Source organism: Patiria miniata, unplaced genomic scaffold (genome assembly GCF_015706575.1).
Source record: "Patiria miniata isolate m_02_andy unplaced genomic scaffold, ASM1570657v1 HiC_scaffold_29, whole genome shotgun sequence".
Classification (NCBI taxonomy): Eukaryota; Metazoa; Echinodermata; class Asteroidea; order Valvatida; family Asterinidae; genus Patiria; species Patiria miniata.
The window spans coordinates 23,598,604-23,618,983 of record NW_024037068.1 but is presented as its reverse complement, the minus strand read 5'-3'; the positions used below and the strand labels follow the sequence as shown (position 1 = coordinate 23,618,983).

At 42.0% G+C, this 20,380-nt stretch overlaps 2 protein-coding genes across 2 annotated transcripts; both read left to right on the top strand.

Moving 5' to 3' along the window:
• Positions 1 to 2,023: 2,023 nt before the first annotated feature.
• LOC119735454 (2-hydroxyacylsphingosine 1-beta-galactosyltransferase-like) lies at positions 2,024 to 12,909 on the top strand. Its single transcript, XM_038209153.1, has 6 exons — positions 2,024 to 2,134; positions 5,982 to 6,615; positions 7,627 to 7,942; positions 8,432 to 8,660; positions 10,896 to 11,115; positions 11,755 to 12,909. Exons 2-6 carry the CDS (start codon positions 6,005 to 6,007, stop codon positions 12,035 to 12,037), a joined length of 1,659 nt encoding a protein of 552 aa, XP_038065081.1. The 5' UTR covers positions 2,024 to 2,134; positions 5,982 to 6,004; the 3' UTR covers positions 12,038 to 12,909.
• A 333-nt stretch (positions 12,910 to 13,242) lies between these two features.
• On the top strand, positions 13,243 to 19,778 carry LOC119735455 (2-hydroxyacylsphingosine 1-beta-galactosyltransferase-like). The gene is made up of 5 exons (XM_038209154.1): positions 13,243 to 14,463; positions 15,093 to 15,408; positions 16,391 to 16,619; positions 17,495 to 17,714; positions 18,909 to 19,778. The coding sequence occupies exons 1-5, from the start codon at positions 13,871 to 13,873 to the stop codon at positions 19,189 to 19,191; spliced, it is 1,641 nt and encodes a 546-aa protein (XP_038065082.1). The 5' UTR covers positions 13,243 to 13,870; the 3' UTR covers positions 19,192 to 19,778.
• The last annotated feature ends 602 nt before the right edge of the window (positions 19,779 to 20,380 follow it).

Genomic DNA, 20,380 nt, shown 5'->3' with positions numbered 1-20,380 from the left:
AATTATAGTTAAAGATCGTGGATTGCTAGATTTGGCCGGGACTAGGTAGACAAATTAGCACTGGTTGTGTGTGAAGAGCGCAAATTACAATCCAAACAAAAACACCGCACTTGCTGGCCGGACGATAATTCAACTTGATACACCTGTTGTATTGAATTGAAATTTCGTCTAGGGATTGGTCGTGATATATAGCACAAATCTGTTGAAGATCGAGAAAAATCCTCAAACAGTGATAATAATAATAGTAATACTATAACCAAAACAACGTAGTATGTTTCTAGCACGAAAAATATAAGCCGAATTGAAGCCAAATGTGTTTTTCTTTCGAAAGAGGGCGCTCTACACAAAGAGTGGTTGACCTCGCCAAAACAAAAAAAACTGTTATCCCGCCGCACACGAGAGCTAAGTGCTGAGCAAAAAGTCATTCGAAGCCGTTCAGCATGTAGCTCACAAAATATCCTCGTGAGCAGCGAATTTTTGCTGTTTTTGCGTCGCGTGGCCGTGAGGCAAATATCTACCCTGTTTGATTTATTTCGCCCCGCGAGGCGAGAAACCCACTGTGTGCGGTCAACCTGAGGTACGTGCTGAACTAAAAAGATTAACTAGCCAATGAAATCACGCACTCTGTACACTTGATTCTAGGAAATGTTAGTGCAAATCTTCTAAAACCTGCTGGCCTTGTCCCTATGTTTTTTTAAATTACGCGACTACATTACATTAGGTTAGCACGTAGCTCAGGTTGACCGCACACGGTTGAGTTTTTCGCCTAGCGAAGCCAAAGAAATCAAACAGGATAGATATTTGCCTCACGGCCTTGCGAGGTAACAAAACTCAGCAAAAACTCACTGTAAACGGTGAGTTACGTGCTGAGCAAACGGCCTCGAATTACTTTTTGCTCAGCACGTAGCACTCGTGTGCAGCGGCGGGCTTAAAGGAGGTGATGCACAACGCATACGTGGCTGGAAAGACACCATCGTTCCGAAATGGGCAACTGTACATTGCTGGTCACAGATAAACTCACCAGCCCCCTTCGCCTCCTGGACTGATGGGTGCACACCGGTAAATAGGCCAAAACTCATCCACCGAGCTCATGAATAAAAGTTATACCCTCAAAATATTCTATATTAGAGAGTTCCGATAGCCATAAAATGAGGGAATTAAGTGATATGGCAACGAACCTCTGGCCCGGACTTGGGGCTTCCAACTCTGAGCATTTTGGATGCAATTGGGCTCGAAAATGGCTCTTTTTTGCCAGGTTGTGGAGGGATCGTTTTTCAAGATAGCTACTTTTCCGCTTTGAGGAAAATAGGGGTCGTCTTGTTTGTGTGAGAATATCTTGAAAAGACAATAGTCAACCCACCAAAAAAATGAAAAGAAAATGAAAGATGACATGTTGATCATCAATTTTATGTGCAGCTTAAATACATGTGAGAGTTCTGAGTATTTTAAAAAGAATTTTGAAGTATGGGCATTTAGCACTAGTGTCTATGGAAATGTTAATACAAGGTTGCACCCTGATTGACATGGAGACAACTGTATTCACTTGGTGTAAAGTCTAATCTTTTAGCACTATAACCATACGGAGCATGATTGATAGCGTGTCCGTTCTGTGTATCTGTCATCCTCCCTTGTTAGTGAAGTTCTTGTGTCAGTCCACTCTCATGTATATAATCCTGTCTGTTGTTTGTTTATGAAGTTCATTGATGTTTGTTGTTCCCGATTAGTAATCAGAAATTTATAAATGCCAATTTGATTTCCATATCATATTTGTAGTAACCCGGTAAACAATAATCAACTTTTTTTGCGATTCTTGTAAATATTGGACTCATTCGTATTGTACAGATTTGCTTGCTTGTCAACCAAGAATCGTAATTACTTGTGCTGGTAGTAGGAGGTACAGGCATTGTATTACAGTTATTTGGGGGACCTATTTTACGAGCTGTTATCGGCTGGTTCCTGTTCTTTATTACTTACATAACATTAACAACGCCTTAATTTATGCCAAAGTGATTGCTACATAGGCCTTTACAAGTGTAAGGAGCCTGCACTTCCTTCGGCTTTCGTCCAGTTGGTGTACGGATGAGCTGAACCACGCCAAGCTAGCTGCGGACGTTAGGAATTTAGCTACAAAACGGTAAGAAGACCTCCATTTGTGTATTCATGATTCGTGTACATTATCATCGCAGTAATTTATAATGAATAGTTTGATATTATATTTAAAAAAAAAAAAGACAAGTGACAACGCAGTTTGTGAACATTAACCTACAAAGAGACAACGAAAATGTAGGGGTTGTTTGAAACGAAACTGATTTTCATGTCACAAATACAAGCGGCGATTAGCAATATGCAAATGCTGTTGAAAATGAATACTTCTGTCAAATTTGCATGTTGGGGGCTAAACTGAAAACCAACAAACTAAACGGGATTTGTTTGCACGAAATGTTTTAATCGCACGCTTATGAATGGAATTAAATCTGTTAGAATAGACAACTTGAGAAATAGGATGGGGAAACTATTACATGTATTAAAAAAAGGGACACAATAATAAATTTTCTGAATTTCACCGAATAACTAACGTCATCATTCATTATTGGAAATGCTCATTCATCGATAGGCCTTTGCTCTTTTAATGCGTTGATTGCAACGTCTCATCCATACCCATGGAAACATCTCATACTTATACTAAGTAAAGTCTGTCCCGAGCCAATATGGCCCATCATCAGGCCAGCGTTTATCTCCGGTTTCATTGGCATGAAACGACTGAGAATATTTCTATTACCCCTGGACTGGATGCTAATGCCGGTACCCATTTGTACTCCTGGGTGGAGTGAGGCAATTGAGGATGGAGTGGCTTGCGACGTATAGCTAGCAGCTGGATTCGAACCCCTGACCCTCTGATCATAACTGACCCTCTGCCACTGCCACTGTTATTACAAAGCCCTTGTAGTTCATCTCGGGTGCTAGTATGCTCCCCTTGGGTGTTAACAACGGAATATCACACATAACATCAGTCAACACTCGTTTTGTTACATCTTGCCAATAACTAAAAAAAATCAATGGTTGTAACTTACTGTGCGAGAAATAAAATTAAATCACTGCGATCTAATCTGTAATAACTGCAGGCTTTCCTGCCGGTGTAGCGTGAATATCCGACTCCATGAAATACGAACTCGTAGTACTGCGCATGCGTAAATAATAATATGCCTATTTATAGGCATATATAGGAGAGTGACTTGAGAAGGATTAGCCAATAAAAGGGAAAAGGAGTCGGATTTTCATATGACACCGGGCATGAGGTAGTCTATGTAATAGACCAGGGCGAATGCCGTGGTCTATTATGCGCGAACAGATTTGCTGATTAATTAGGCAAGACCCCGCCTCTAGACTTCCTAGATTTTGACCAATCAGCAGGCGCTTTCTATAGGTCTATCGGGTCTTCGGTCATTCACCCGTTGCGCGTCATAGACAAGGATTTAAATAAAAAATGTCACCGCGAGGCGCTCGGTATCATGTTACGCGAATGCGCTCCCGGCTGTTGTTGTATTACATAACGCTGCATTCGAATTGACCAATCGCGGCGCTCGGTATCATGTTACGCGAATGCGGTCCCGGCTGTTGTTGTATTACAAAACGCTGCATTCGAATTGACCAATTACAGCGTTAGTGCTGATTTTGGGATGAAATGACGTCACGATATAGTAAAGTCGACTCCGATTGGCTGGCGCGCGGCTTGCATAAATCTGCATGCTTTGACATATCAGACGTTAGACAGAAGATGGCTCCCTGGATAACGGGTGATGTTCAGACTAGGCATGAGGCTTAGCGGTTGCAGTTCTCAGTCTCGAGCGCCCAGGCAAGTTGTACACGCAAAACGCGCGCAATGAACGCAATGCGATATGCATTTTGTTTTTTATATAAACTTGACATGTGGCTGTTCTAGGCCAATGAAATTACAGTATATAACCACACAATATAACAATTTATAGTGAATTGGGCGTAGTGGCTTTTGTTTTATTCATGGACTTGCGTTACTCGAACTCAAGCTAAATACTCATCTTTCTGGAACAACCAATCTCCATTTGGGGTTCAGGAGTTTTAATGTGTCTTATTTACAATTAAACATTTCAAATAATTTATATATTAAATTTAATTTAATTTTTGCAGTTTTATGCAGATTAATAGATACATCGCAGGAAAATGTTCATTTGAAAGATTTGATTTGTTTCCATGGCGATATGACATTTTTCAAAGTAAAGCCATACAAAAAATAACACCAGATCCAGATTACTACTTCCCTCTCGATTCAAGACGTTTGGGCTTTAACTAAATACATACAGAAAATTACCTTTTAGTTTACAAACAATTACAAACTTCCTTTTTGTTCTTACCAGCGCAGTGATCGTTTGCAAAGCACAGTTTATGTTAATTCTTAAAAAAGAACATCAAAACGTCAAATGCTGACATTAAATTTTAAAGACAATATTCTGTTGGTTAGATATATAAATGATCAGTATGGTTATGTGAAATGCATAAGAATGTACGTACTACAGAGTGAGTACAAAAAAACGAAACCCAAATGTCGGGACCATTTTCTTAGTAAAGTTCTGCATTTAGCACTTTCAAAATCTAGGATATAAAAGCCCATTGCATAAGCTTACTTTTAGTATTAGAATAATTCAAATCATTCATGTACTTTTTAAATTACGGAATTTTAAACACAACCACCGTTTTAAAGTTCTGTCCACAGATCACCAAAAAGGTGTGCGTTCTTTCAGCAAAACGAAAACGAATCACATAGGGATGTGTGGCAATTATTTTTTTCTAAAATTACACGTACCTTTTTGTGGTCCGTGGACAGAACTTTAAAGCGGTAGTTGTGTTTAACATTTCGTAACTTGAAAAGTACATGGATGATTTGAATGATTCTTATACTAAAAAAAGAACGGTTATGAATTGGGCTTTCTTTTCCTAGATTTTGAAACTGCTACATGTAGAACTTCACTAAGACTATGGTCCCGACATTTGGGTTTCGTTTTTTTTTTTACTCACCTTGTATAACAACAAACAAAGTTTCAAGCTGAAGCATTTGAACATGTATAATTACGGTGACCAGTAACTTGAAACGCAACCAGCGATAAGGACCGGCATTTTTTTCACGCAGAATGCGACAGGTTATTGCACCTGATGCAATCAACACAAATAAGAATATGTTGAATCCAATGTATCCTACCCGTTCCTATCAATTGTGCGGGTAGCTAAAGTTTGCCTAAAATAAAACCATTGTCATTTGGTCGTAAATATACAGAACGGTGCGTAATCGTACAAAATAACACGCCTCCACAAACCAGGCATAGGATATTAAATATAATAATGGAAATTTAAAATAGACTTTTAATACCCATCTGCGTTTCAGTACCGGTAACTGTTTGTGACTAATTTTGCGAAGGGCGCTTCGTTAGTCTCTGTTTGCTCCAGATTTTTAAATTCTTTATGAGGAAGCTTCCCCTATGTAATATACGCTGTAGCCCCAAAAAAGTTCGATATTGAACAAATGGTCACTTTGCGGTTAACTGTGATGACTTCATCAAACCAACACAGTACATTTAAATGACGAAAAGATCACGGTTCCGGAAACCCCTTGTAAGGTTTCATTATAGGAAAGTGCTTCAATGTAAACATTCATTCAACCATCCTCTTCACGGTGAACCCTTAGACAGTTAGACAGTTAGACAAGTCCAACTTGTGAAACTAGTGAAACTAGTTTAGACTAAAAACATCAGCACATTCTTTATGGGTAATTTGGTAAACGTCGCCGTAAATGCTCAGAATGAGGTTACTTGTCCGTTAGCCAACCGACCAGAAGAGTAAGTCCAGCGTGGTTGTCCTACGTTCCTCATACAACCGTCTGTAGAACATTGCCATAATCCTTTCAGGCGGCCAGATCTCATATCAATTCCCAAAATGTCCCTTTTTCGTTACAGAATAATATCATCTGCATGACGCAATGACGAGTCCCGGCATAACGATTCACCAGCTAGTTATTCTGCTAGTTATATTTTTACTCGGTGGACAATGCGAGTCCACACTGACGGTCCAACAGACGCAACTGAAGCTTCTCTACTACACCGCCTCAGACGACGGCAGCCATCACCTGCTCAACACCAAGGTCGCAGAGGCTCTCGTCAGGAAAGGACATGACGTCACCTTCCTCCTTAGCGACAGCTGCACAAAATGGCGAAACGTCAGTGGGGCTGAAATGTTCAAGTTCGCCGTGCACCGGTCGCGGTACACGGTTGAGGAACGGGAGCAGAATATCCGAGAGATCTCCCGTCTTGGTCTTACCGGAGAGCTGCGGGGATTTGTCAAAACTTTTATGTACTCTATACGGCAGAGGTTTTTTTCAAACGCAAAGACTAACAAGTGGTTGTTCGATTTCCACACGAACGAATGCGACAGCCTTCTTGGGGACAACGCGACGATCCGTGCACTGAGAAAGGAGAGCTTCGACCTGCTGATCGGGGACGAATTGTCCGATTGCCAGCCGATGCTAGCGGAGATTCTGGGAATCAAGTTTGTCCTAGTCGGCCAGTCCATCATTCCTACAAAAGGAAGCTGGTATGTAAAGGCTAACTTGTTTTAAAATAATGTCCTTGCATTGAATAGATAATTGGTCTAAGACCTTGACTGAAATCTTCTGGTCAAACATTGAGACTTTGAGGTCCAAACAAAGACCGAGCCTTTGAGGTCCAGACTTGGACTGAGACAAAGAGTCTTATAGGTTTGAAACCAAGACCGAAAACTTTGAGGTAGAGACCGAGAACGAGAAACGTGGAAGCTTGAGACGAAGAAAGAGACCAGGGCCGTGACTAGGATGTCTTAGACTGGCCTCAAATCAAGACCGAGACGTTGTGGTACAAGACTGAGACTGAGGCCTGCAGATCCGAGACTGAGGTCAACACCAAGACCCAATGGTCTCAGATTGAGACCAAGACCGGGACTGAGACAAGGAGACCCTGATGTCTTAGACTGAGACAAACCATTGGTTTTAGACCGAAATCATGCATCGGGCACGGTAATAACCTGGTTTTGAGCTTGGACCTACAATGGTTGTTCACATAAGGCTTCATTTCCAGAAACCTTTTTTTGTCAAATCTAATGAACTGCCTCAAGTGAATGTGTCGTTATGACGTGTTCAGGAGGAAAATATTCGATGGCATTGCGACCTCAACAAGGGGGCAATGGAGAGGCAAAGAATGAATTGCGGTAGCGGTGTATCCAGTCAACACTCTAAACGCGCCTCGCCCTGCCCGCGCAAGTTTGTTTCTGCACTCAATAGGGGACATTGAACAATAGAGGACATAAGGGTCCCAAATTCCCGAAAGTCCCCAATTTAAAATCGTGCAAAAACATATGGGAGGTCTTCATAAAAAGTTAAAGTACAAACAAAAGAGGGAAAATAGAGGGTCCCGATTGCAGGCAATAATAGGACCTACACACTTGCGCGCTTGTGCTTTTATTGATCAGTCCCGTAAAACTCCCATGACAACTCCAGCGCAGGACCCCCTCAAACTATTATGTATATGCCTTCTTGTTGTTTCTGAAGATTCCTCATCCTTTCCTTGATAGGTACGGCATTCCAAACCACCCAGCCTACATTCCCGAGCGCCAGGCCGGTCTAACAGACACGATGAACCTGCCGCAGCGCATCCTAAACACCTGTCGTTACGTCATCAACGGTCTGGCAAGGCGAGCCGTGCTTTGGAAGTATGAGGATCTGCAGAGGAAGTACAACCTGAGCCCGGAGAAGCGGATGCCGGAGATGCTGGCCCAGGCTCAGCTCTGGCTGTTCTATGGGGACTTTGGGCTGGAGTTCGCCCGACCCTTGCAGCCCAACACTGTGATGCTTGCCTCACCTATGCTTGGTCTCTCTTCCGACAAAAAGGTGAGAGCCTCCCGCCACCCCTCCTCCTAAAAAAATACTCGGTTTAGACAGACATTGACAAAAACCTTTGTCGTTGATGTCTGGAATACTTTGGGTTGCTTGTACAGCACCGATCTGCTAAAAACAGTAGGTGGACCAAGCGAGACATAGAAGCACCTAACAAATTTGAACAATGCAAGTGTTTTGAATGAAACTCTGCCATCGTGCTGCTCAGTATATTTTTATTGTCACTCAGCAAAGGGTTGTAAGCTGAAGGTACCGGTCCAATATTCAGCTCTATATGATGCGCAGCATAATTGCAAAGCAAGAGTAGATGATATACATTGTCTACCATTGATTGGAAGTTGCGGATGCAGAGGGGTCAAGAGGTACGGACGTTCTTATTTCATTCATTTATTTCATTTTCCAGTGCCTTCAGAACACTCAATGGAGCATTTTAGATGTTACTCCTTGAATGATCACTACCACGTCTATTTCTTGGTGACTTAGATACCGAAAGACCAGCAGGAATTCCTCGATGCCGCTGATGAGGGCGTCGTCCTGTTTACGCTCGGCAGTCACGTGAACGAGATGGAAACTGCGCAGGCCCAGATGTTTGCCAACGGATTGGCCAAGCTGAAGCAGCGCGTCATGTGGCAGTTCCCTGGCAGTCTGGCGCATTTGCATATCGGGAACAACACGAAGGTTGTGCAGTGGATGCTTCAACAGAAGATACTGGGTGGGTTTCTGCTGAACGTGCTATATAAAGCTGATATTTAAGACCATGCTGTGACTAAACTGATCTCCCTTGGAGTTAGATCTGAAATTGTTCCATGGATCATTAGCTTTCTTTCGTGCAGGCGTCAGAGGGTTCGTTATCAATCAGCCATTTCTGATTGGGAACACCTTACATGTGGAGTTCCTCAAGGGATAAAACTTGGTCCAATTATTTTTTTGGCCACCATTGAAGACGCCTGCGCTGACTCCGTTGGTCACAAATGGAAATATGTCGATGACCTCAGCTTAGGTGAGATCAGATCAGTCAATAGCCATTCTTTTATGCAAAATAACATGGATGATTTGTTTCACTGGTCTCAGGCTAACAAACTTACGCTTAATCCATCTAAGTGTAAAACTATGCAATTTCACTTTGGGAAAAATCCCCCCGACCCACCTTCTTTAAAGATTGGTGATAACATAGTTGATGTTGTAGCACAAACAAAGTTGTTAGGAGTTTGGATTCAGAGTGACCTTAAATGGAGCACCCAGGTCCAAGAAATGATCTCTAAAAGTAGTAGACGCCTCCACATCCTTAGCCGTTTAAAAAGGTTTGGTGTTCCCAGAAACGATCTTGTAACAATATTTACTACTTATGTTCGTCCTGTCTTAGAATACGCTGCCCCTGTGTGGCACTCTGGTCTTACATCAAATCAAACATCATATATTGAAGCAATCCAAAAACGGGCATTTAAGATAATCTTAGATCAGGATCACTCCACTTATGATCATGCATTGTCTAGATTTAGTATGAAAACCTTGGCTAACAGGAGGGAAGATCTTTGTTTACAATTTGCCAAATCTTGTGTTGCTTCTGATCGTTTTAAGAGTTGGTTCCCCCTAAACAGTAGAGTTCATGCCATGGAACTAAGACAAAGACGACAGTTCATTGAACCTAAAATAAAGGTGGAAAGGTACTCCAAAAGTACTGTCCCGTACCTTACAAAACAACTAAACGCATGTATGCGCACTTGATTGTCAACAGTTTTATAATAATCACATTACCTAAACAAACACGGAAAAAAAAAAAAAAAATTCCAAAAATTAACAAATTATATAAAAAAAAAACTCTCTAGGATATATACCACCCCTAAATTTCAACTGCCGGTTGGATTTTGAAAAAGGCTGGACCATTTTTTTTTTATTATTGTATAGTGCCGTTTGTTTTTTTTTCTTTCTTTTTCTTGTTTTCACAATCTGAAAATGTTAATGTGATTTTAATGTTAAGTATGCTTTTAAATGTATTGTTCATCTTTTTGGTCAAAATTTGTGTGTGTGTAATTTTAATTAATAATGTTTTAATGGTGTTTTTATATAAGTGATAACTTTTAATCTTTGTACATTGAACCGCAATTCGGTATTTTGACCGCGAGAGTTCGATAAAAAATAAATGAAATGAAATGAAATGAAATGCTGTCTAGGTTTAGACCGCACTTTTCAGAACATGATAAAAAAAAAAACACCCTATTGGCGCGTTTAATCACCACCGCGCTGCCGTGTTCATCGGATGCTAAAATGAGTCGGCGAAATGAAAACCAACCCTGAAAGTGAAATGACATCAGCTTTAGTGAACTCCCAATAAAGGAACTTTAATAATTTACATGTATACTGAGAATTGTATATCCTCTCACACTGATTCAGTTCGGGAAAACAATTCATCGTTTTGCTTGGATATTTTATCGGGCACACTGCGGGCAATGTACATTTTACACAAAAATATGATGTATATATCATTTGGGTTAGGTGAACCTACCGCAAAAAAGTAATGATATAACCAGCTAATTATTCAGAGGTTACCCGTACCACTTCCAATGGTCTCCATTATCCTGATGTCAGAGGGCGCTTTCCATTGTGGTCTGGTACCTACAAACTCACCAGAGTTAAATAGCTAAAATCCTTTCATATGCGCATATAATATACCCGGGGCACCAGAATCAGTGGGCTAAAAGTATTTCAAGGAATGTCAGGGTATGTGCATATTCTTAGGAAGGACAATGATATTCACGTTAATAGTGCCCTCTACCGGGCCTTGAATCACTGCATCATGAATTGAGAATAATTATATGGATCGTTCGAGGAATCTATGTGTACATTGAAACTTCCTTGTCTTGGATTAACATACGATTAGCTAGGAAAAAGACCTCAATAAAAAACAACCTGCTGCACAATTATACCATTATCATTTATTTCCCCTCAGATCATCGGAACACCAAGGCGCTGTTGAATCACGGTGGCCGGTGCGGCATGTACGAGGCGGCTTGGTACGGCCTACCCATGGTCGGTATACCCCTCTTCGGTGACCACTTCGACAACATGGAGCGGGCAGTCGCTAAGGGGATGGCTCTGCAGTTGGACATCACCACGTTGACAGAAGACGCCCTCTACGACACGGTTACCCGCGTTATTGAAGACCCAAGGTTCGTAACATCAGCGCCTCGTCAAAGTGCGCCGCCATTTTAGTCCGGTGCCGGAATTTACTTGCAATTATAAACAACATGATAATACAACTCTTCCAACTTCAGATCTTGTAAATTTTCTACAAGTTTAATGACCCTATGTAATGTGTCGTCTCCTTTCCTATCATGCCCTTATTGCCTCATCCCTGGCACCCATAAGAAGTGCTACGACTTCGTATTGCTCATTTCAATACGTATAACTTGGTGAGAAAACGAACATCACGAGAAATCAGAAGTAGGTTTATGTAGGCCTATTATCTAACGGTATTGAGGGCGTATTCTCGTTTGCCAAAAGCTAGTAGATACACATTGGTGGTGAATTTCTGACAAGCTTTGAAACTGGAAGATTCCTTTCATTGCTGATTTCGAGAGCACGAAAGCCTCTGGCTGCTCCATCCACATGACAGCTGGGCTGTATAACGCCCTCTGTCGATCATCATGGCATTGACTTATCACAGAGGACAATCGCCATACAGAGAGGGATCAAGGTATCAAAATCAGTCATAAAAATAGAGATCTACCTACATGTCCAGCGCACTCTGTCCATATTTAATGTTTGTTTCATTCGTCTTCTTCACACGTTTTCCTCTACTTGTATAGATATCGCGAGAGGACGCAACACATCTCGCGCCTGCTCCGCGACGATCCAGTCATCCCGTCCGAGAAGGCAGCCCACTGGATCGCCCACGTGGGCAAGTACGGCGGGGAACACTTGCGCCCTCGTGCGGCCGACCTCAGCTGGATCCAGTACCACCTGCTGGACGTGTACGTCTCCCTGGCCGCCATTTTGTTCGGCGTGCTTGGTGTATTGCTACTAGGCTGCAAGGGGTTTATGTGGTTGGCGTGTTGCAACTGCAGGCAACAGAAGATAAAAGTTAACTAGAGGAAGTATTTAAGGTAAAACGATACAGAGCGCCTATACTAATGCACAAAAGGATATACTAATTCCCAGAAGGATATAATAATTGTGATGCGATCAAGCTATTCATTCGTTGGGATTTTCATTTAGAGATTCAGGCCAAAATAGGGCCACTTCATCACATCAGTTCATCGAATCTTTTGTTGTTCCGACTTCCATAATTTTTGAACTACATATGGTACCAGCATGCGGTTTTCACCGTAGTTATGATGAGATTGTGCTCTTTTCAAAGCTGTAAAACAAAATTGACCAGGGCGACAAACGACAAATTTGGCTGGATCGCATCACAATTGTCTGATAAGCCGATTTGGAGATCAGCACACTTTTAAATTCTATTTGAAGTGAAGTATGGGTAATATCTGGGTTTTTTTTTTAAATTGTATTATTTATCGTTTTGTTTTAGCAAAGTTTAGTATTTTACAAAAATATTGATTCATGTAAAAATGATGGTAATCAAAAATCCAACAGTGAAGCTATTCTTTTCTTAATTATAGCTTTTAAATGAATAACAACACATAGCCTGCGATTGCACGAAACTAAACGAACCTCCCAACTCTTAATGATAGAAAGCCAGTAATTGATATTAAAAAAAGCAATTATTGTATTTTAACTGCTAGTTAGTGTATTACTGGTTTAGGCACTAAATTATCATTGTAAAAAAAAAATTCACTGTTAAAACATTTTTTTTTTGGATTTGAATAATCCATAGACTATAATTTTGCTTTATTAATGTCGTTGAAAAAAAGGGATATTGGAAAGAAAATTTGATATCTTGATAATTCTCAATGCCGTGATTGTGTGGATGCCTCATTTCCCGAGGTTGTGGGAATCATTGACTTCATCGCCTCTATCGCCACATCCATGGACGCTTATTGTGTTCTCTTTTTTTCCCTTGGGTTCTAATGGGCAAGCTTTCTGTAACCATGAACATAACGTAAACACTTCAATGTGCGCATGACGTAGGTGTATTGCAAGTGGCCAGGGAGGGGGGACTATCCAAAATGCTTGGAGAATTCTGCATTTTCGTAAAATTGATAAACGGTCATCAGCGCTCTTTGGCAGGTGTAAAGACGACACTAGCTGACCCGCAGCGACCAGCACATGGATGTCGGACACTTCGCCCCATTTCCACTTCGCCCCATTTCCACTTCGCCCCATCCCCCCTTCGCCCCATCCCCCCCTTCGCCCCCTCCCCACTTCGCCCTATCCCCACTTCGCTCCAGCCGTTACATAGAAAAAAAAAATCTCATCTATTTTATTGGCTTAAACATCAGACGGCTCACGGGCGTCGCCGCTGTGATTTTTTATGTTGACAACCTGATACATTGCTGTCCGTCATGATTTCTGTTCGTTTCAGTGAGAGGTTTTTCATCACGCATCAAAGAGTTTACGAGTAGAGTATAAACACGTACGGAAAAAAAGTGTTTTCTTTGCGTTTACGACTTTCAATAAAACCATCAAGTGGAAACTTATGTTGACGCTGATGTTTTAAAAATGCGTGTTTGGGTGAGTGGAAAGATGTGTACTGGGCTGAGTAATGATCGATAGCGGTTGCAACACGAAAGGAAACATTTCCACTTTCTCTGTTTGGACTGTCGTTGTGAAATGCTATCTGTAAAAATCGTAAAAACTATCTGTATTGCAATTACTTCACTTTTGTTCACATACAAGAACGTGTAACGCACTCTGCCTCTAACTTGCAATATTCGGAAGACAATGCTGGCAAATTGAGGGAAATTATTGTTATTGAAAAACAAGCCTTCGGCTTTTTACACAAAGCTTTATTTTGACGACAAGATGTTTCTTCGATTGTCCATGCCGCTGGTTCTGTTTCTCTTCGCTTGGCAAAGCGAGTCGACACCGACGGTCCAGCAGAACCGACTGAAGCTTCTCTACTACACCGCCTCAGACGACGGCAGCCATCACCTGACCAACACCAAGATTGCCGAAGCTCTCGTCAGGAAAGGACATGACGTCACCTTCCTCCTTAGCGACAGCTGCACAAAATGGCGGAACGCCAGCGGGGCTGACATGTTCAAGTTTGCCGTGCACCGGTCACTGTACACGGCGGAGGACCACAAACGGAACGCGCGAGGGCTGTCTCGACATGCTCTGCGTGGGGAGCTGAGAGGCGTGGTGAACGCGACGAAATTCTTCCTGAGGCTGAGGTACTCCGCGGATAGTCAGGGTCGCCGCGCGTGGTTCAACTTTCTATGGAGCGAGTGCGATAGCCTGCTGGGGGACAACGCGACGATCCAGGCGCTGAGAGAAGAGAGCTTCGATCTGCTGATCGGGGACGATTTGTCTGATTGCCAGCCGCTGCTAGCAGAGACTCTGGGAATCAAATTTGTCTTGGTCAGTGAAAACCTCATCCCGACAAAAGGAAGTTGGTATGTTCAAGCAAACCTTCTTTTAGTGTATTAGATCGGAATATATAATTGGTCATATTTCTTCCCACCAAACACGTCGATGCCCTGCCTACCCAACACACCACACGATGTAATGATTTTGTTGTAAGATCAATGAAGTGTCAGTGATCGGGTAGTCAAGATCGCTAGCCTTACCATTTAAAGTTGTCCCTTCATACTGGAGAAATTAATATCCCACATAATATCTAATGTACACTGGCGCGGATACTCAACAAAACGTGACCCCTTTGAATTTGGCAAGCAGACTTAATTTCTACAGAAATATTTACTTCGCATGTAATCACGCAGATTCCGAGTCTTGCCTTTAAAAGTGAGGTAGTAGAGACTTGGAACAGAGACCAACCGAAACCAGAAGATTTAAAGAACGAGACCCGGACAAAGACGGAAAACGGAGAAGGGAGAGGCAAAGAAGGGAGGGGGTAGCCGCGGACGGGTATAATGATGGGCGCGCTGAACGCGCTCTGTGCAGACGCCCGACATGCGTATGTTTCCATCAGTACGGTAATACCACCAGAAAAGATCTCGATACGGCATTGCAAAATAATATTGTACGTCTTTAGTAAATAGTTTCAGTCTTCTTTTCCTGGTAGGTATGGCATTCCAAACCATCCAGCCTACATACCCGAGCGCCAGGCAGGTCTAACCGACACGATGAACCTGCCGCAGCGCATCATAAACACCTGTCGCTACGTCGTCAACGGTCTGGCCAGGCGAGTCGCGCTTTGGAAGTTTGAGGATCTCCAGCGAAAGTACAACCTGAGCCCGGAGAAGCGGATGCCGGAGATGTTGGCCCAGGCTCAGCTCTGGCTGTTCTACGGGAAATTTGGGCTGGAGTTCTCCCGACCCTTGCAGCCCAACACTGTGATGCTTGCCTCGCCCATGCTGGGTCTCTCTACCGACGAAATGGTAAGAGCAACCACCCCATCCCGCAAAAAAAGATGTGGTCGATTAACAGAGACTTTGAAGTTGTCATTCGGACGACTTTAGGTTGTACGGCACCAATGGGCTAAAAGCAGGTGGTCCATGCTTTGCGTAGAAATACCCAATTATAAATTTAAACCTAGGTTAGCAGCTAACTGCACAAGCCTAATTTTCAGCTCTTAAAGGGAAGATACAACATTTGCAAACATCAAAAAACGAAATGATCAAATTATCAGGAAATACCTTACTGAATTGTTAGGGACTGTCATTCTAAAGCATCCTTTAAAATCGTGGCTCCTGGTGTGCTGACATTTTGAACAAAATCTGTATTTTTCCAACGCTGGTCGGCCGACCAGTGTTAGAGAAAACTGGCTTTTTTCCCAACAACTGTTCCTAATTTTTCATATTTAGTTTTTCTGACTTTTCTTTGCAATTGATTACACACCTATGAGGGGGTACAAGCCTGCTAGGCTGATTCTCTGACCTTACAATTCCCCAAAGTGAATTATTTGCTCCGTTTCATCTTAAGTGGGGTAAGGGAACCAGACTACAAGAACATGATAGGTTTTCTTGGTTTTTAGTCCAAAACGTGAAACAAGTCAGTTTAACAATATTTTCTTTAACATACTAATCCTCCAAATCCATTTGTTTCTGAAAATTCCAGCAAAAGCAAATGTTGTACATTCCCTTTAATGTATGCCCAACATATTAATTTTCAAAGCAACAGTTTACGTTATTTAACTGACACTGCTTTTCCTATCTGGTCTCTGAACATTGTGTGTATCGATTGGTATGAATTGCATTAATAAAAGCTGCGCCTATGGACAGGTCATTAAAGCCTTAAGATGGTTCTTTTCATCTCTCTTTTTTTTTTTTTTTTTTTTTTTTTTCTTCAGTACCTTACTATCACCCGATTAGTCCTTAAATGATAACCACCACACACAGGTGTATTTCTTCTGTCACTTAGATACCGAAGGACCAGCAGGAATTCCTTGATGCCGCTGACGAGGGCGTCGTCCTGTTTACGCTTGGCAGTCACGTGAACGAGATGGAAACTGCGCAGGCCCAAAAGTTTGCCAACGGATTGGCCAAGCTGAAGCAGCGCGTCATCTGGCAGTTCCCTGGCAGCGTTACGCATTTGCATATCGGGAACAACACAAAGGTTGTACAATGGATGGCCCAGCAGAAGATAATGGGTGGGTTTCTGCTGAAAGTGCCATATTCACGTGATACAATTAAAAGGCCATGTAGTCTCCGTTTACACCGCACTTATCACAAAGTGAGAAGGAGCACCTACGGGCGCGTTCAACCATCACTGCGCTGCCGGCCTTGTTCATCCGAAGACCCAAATCCTTAAATCTATGCGTACTACACTCGGTCACATTTTGGTATAATTCAGCAATTAATTTCGCTCACGTTTAATAAAATTATTCAGGACCATCACTTCTGTCATCCACAAAAAGAGGAAGAAATGTACGTGATCGTGGGAATGATCTCTCAACGAATAGAATGGTTCTGAAAAGAACCAGAGGTATAAACTCGACGTTCCTAGGAGTCAGTATGCTCTGACCGTCTTCAGGAGAGTGCCTAAACTCTACAGTTTTTTCCCCGAATATTACCTATCAAAACTGGTTTGTCGCGGTCGTCATGACAATTATCATAATGTTAAAAAAGAGCTATCAATTCTATCTGTGCCAGCGTCATGGTTTCTAAGGCAAAGTCCTGGTACCAGCAACATCTCTAGATTTAAAGTAGAATCATTTCATATGCTAATATAACACTCCTGGAACCCGAACGATTTAGCCAAAGGTGTGGTACTGATTTGTTTCACTCGGCCACTTCGAAGGAAACCCATTGTCATTTGCATTAATAGCACCCTCTTCCGGGCTTTTGAACCACCACATAAAGTATCGAGAACAAACGATATAGGATCGTTCGATGCAATTTGAAGCTTCCTTGTCATGGATTAACATACAATTAGAATGGAGGAAGACCTTAAAAACACCCTACTCCGCATTTATACCATTATACATGTAGTATCTTTACATGTTTTTGCCCTTAACATTCTCAGCTCATAGGAACACCAAGGCGCTGTTGAGCCACGGTGGTCGGAACGGCATGTACGAGGCGGCTTGGTACGGCCTACCCATGGTCGGTATACCCCTCTTCGGTGACCACTTCGACAACATGGAGCGAGCAGTCGCTAAGGGGATGGCTCTGCAGTTGGACATCACCACGTTGACAGAGGACGCCCTCTACGACACGGTCACCAGCGTCATCACCGATCCAAGGTTCGTAAAATGTGTGTGTTATCAAGTGTGCCGCAGTTAGTGCCGTTCCTTAGTTTTCGTTGCAAATATAAATGAAAATACTATAGTCTCTCTTCCAACTTCATCTGTTGTAGAGTTTGTTTAAGTCGAATGACCCCTGCTGTGTTTTTTTAATTGCCGCGTTGCAATTTTCCCATGCCTGGCACACTACTGTCATAAGAAGCAGTCAAGCAAGGGAAACGTGTAGACCCCACTGTAGCATATGTTGTGCACACGGTGACCGTTTTAGCCGATTTTCGGCTAACTTTGACACATTTTGTGTTTAAAAAACGACTTTGACAGAAAATTTGAATAATTGGAATTTGGCAGATTTCTGGCAGAATTCTGCAAAAATGAATATTTGACAGGAAAACATTTCAAATTTGAAAAAAAATGGTACATTTGTTTAAAAACGCTTCTGTCAATCTTTTCAACAAACCCTTGCATAATGGAACAGGTTGGCTGGCATAGGTGCTGAGGTTCACTGGGAGCCGGACTTTGTCCATCGTGAAGCAATCCGGCATTTACCTGAAATGTACGCATTTCCATAACATCTTTATGTGACTATAGGTTGATTATAATGTTACTTGAACCTTAAATAAGGCAATACTTCAACATCTGAAAGTGATTTTAAGTGTTTATATTGTATTTCGAGTGATTCTGGGGAATTAGGCAGATTTTTGATGAATCTGACAGATTTTTGAATTGCGTTTAGCAGAATTTGGCCACGACCTTACGGTCACCCTGGTTGTGCATTTGGAAGTACCAAGGCTGTTCCGTAACATGACGGTCTCACCAAACAATAGGTTTTTATCTGTTGAAAGCAGAGTATGATGTCTCTCTGATAGAGTGAAATGACTTTGTGTTGGCCATTTCAACACATAATGAGGAAAAAACACCATGAGAAATTCATCAAGCTAACCCGGAGCAGGTATCGTACGCGTACTTGGAGGACAAGGGCCCAATAAGCATACGTAAATGGTGTCCCAAATTGAGTCCCGATAATTGGGCCGACAGCGGCGTCGTTTGTCAACGGCTCCTGCACACACACAAAAGGAAAATTGCGTAGAAAAAAACTGATACACATTGGGATAGATCTTTATCTGCCGGACCACCAGTTTGTGCATTATTTTTTTTTTTTGGCATTTACGTTCTACCATATGTATTCCTCTACAGATATCGCGAGAGGGCGCAGCACATCTCACGCCTGCTCCGCGACGATCCAGTCATTCCGTCCGAGAAGGCAGCTCACTGGATCGCCCAAGTGGGCAAGTACGGCGGGGAGTACTTGCGCCCTCGTGCGGCCGACCTCAGCTGGATCCAGTACCACCTGCTGGACGTGTACGTTTCCCTGTTCGCCATTTTGTTCGGTGTGCTTGGTGTGTTGCTACTAGGCTGCAAGGGTATTCTTTGGCTGGCGTCCCACAACCGCAGGCAACAGAAGATAAAAATCAACTAAAGGAATTAATGAATCTAGAACTATTCACAGCTTTTAAAGTAACGCACATAGGGATAGAATTGCCTTTTATGACGATTGGGAGATAATGACAGTTTGTAATTTTAATTAAAATTAAGTACGGAGGAATTAGCTGTTGTGTGTGGTTTTCGTATTTGTAATTACATGTATATGTTTTGTTTGGCAACGTTGAGTGTTTAAACAAAAATAGTTATGGTTAAAGTAAATATTATAGTAATCAAGAATCCAACCGTGCAGATATTATTTTCTTAATAGTTGTAATTAAGTTTTTAGAAGGTATTAGGAATATTTAATATTTCACGAAACTAAATGAACCTCCCACATCTTAATGGTAGATCAGGGATGGTCCGTGAGTCATTCACATCCCTTACCGTAGAAACAACGTTCTCCTGTCTTTTGATTTCTTGTGATGAAAGTTTTATTGTGTTTTACCTGGCTTTTGGATATTTGTCTGTGTGGGCGTGTCCATCTATTCAAACCGTGGACGAAAAATACCAGTGAACAAAAGAGAACAACATCGTCCACGATTCCCAGCATACGTCCACGATTGGGGTCGTGTACAAAACATATAGGAGTCTTCCTAACAAGTTAGTACAAACAAAAGAGGAACAATAGGACGTCCACGATCGACGGTGTGACCATGGGTGTGTGTGTATGTGGACAAGCATTACATTCACTGTGTGTGGACTTCCGAACAAAAGATGTCCACATAAACCATGTAGCAGCGACGTTGTGTGGACTTGCCCACGTCCACAAAAGGTTTTCCCGTCTTTGGAAAACAGATTTGAGGCATTTTGGGGTTAGGTTTATCTGTTGCAAAATGAAAAGAAAGCTTAAGAAAATCATTGAAAAAAGGGGGGTTGAAAGAGTTTTCACAGTTTGAGAAAAATTAGGTTTTTTTTACTGTTTTTTGTTAGCTACACGAAAACAAAGGAATGTCCACACTGGGTTTGTAAAACAAACAGGTGCGTGTGTGTGTAAAACGCTATATCAAATGTTATAATAAGCAAGGTCTTGTTTGCATTAATAAATTGTGACAAAATAATAATTGTGATATTTTGTGCTCAATCTCAATGCAATTATTATGTGGATGCCTCATTTCTCGGCACGTTCTTCTCGTTCAAGAGGTTTTCGGAATCAAGCTTACTGATATCAGACAAAGTTTGCTCCA

Bases quoted from the DNA above. Each gene is read 5' to 3' on its own strand.
- LOC119735455 (XM_038209154.1), top strand. From the start codon at position 13,871: ATGTTTCTTCGATTGTCCATGCCGCTGGTTCTGTTTCTCTTCGCTTGG. The intron at 14,464-15,092 runs GTATGTTCAAGC...TTTTCCTGGTAG, and splicing joins ATCCCGACAAAAGGAAGTTG to GTATGGCATTCCAAACCATC. The intron at 16,620-17,494 runs GTGGGTTTCTGC...TAACATTCTCAG, and splicing joins GGCCCAGCAGAAGATAATGG to CTCATAGGAACACCAAGGCG.
- LOC119735454 (XM_038209153.1), top strand. From the start codon at position 6,005: ATGACGAGTCCCGGCATAACGATTCACCAGCTAGTTATTCTGCTAGTT. The intron at 6,616-7,626 runs GTATGTAAAGGC...TTTCCTTGATAG, and splicing joins ATTCCTACAAAAGGAAGCTG to GTACGGCATTCCAAACCACC. The intron at 7,943-8,431 runs GTGAGAGCCTCC...TTGGTGACTTAG, and splicing joins GTCTCTCTTCCGACAAAAAG to ATACCGAAAGACCAGCAGGA.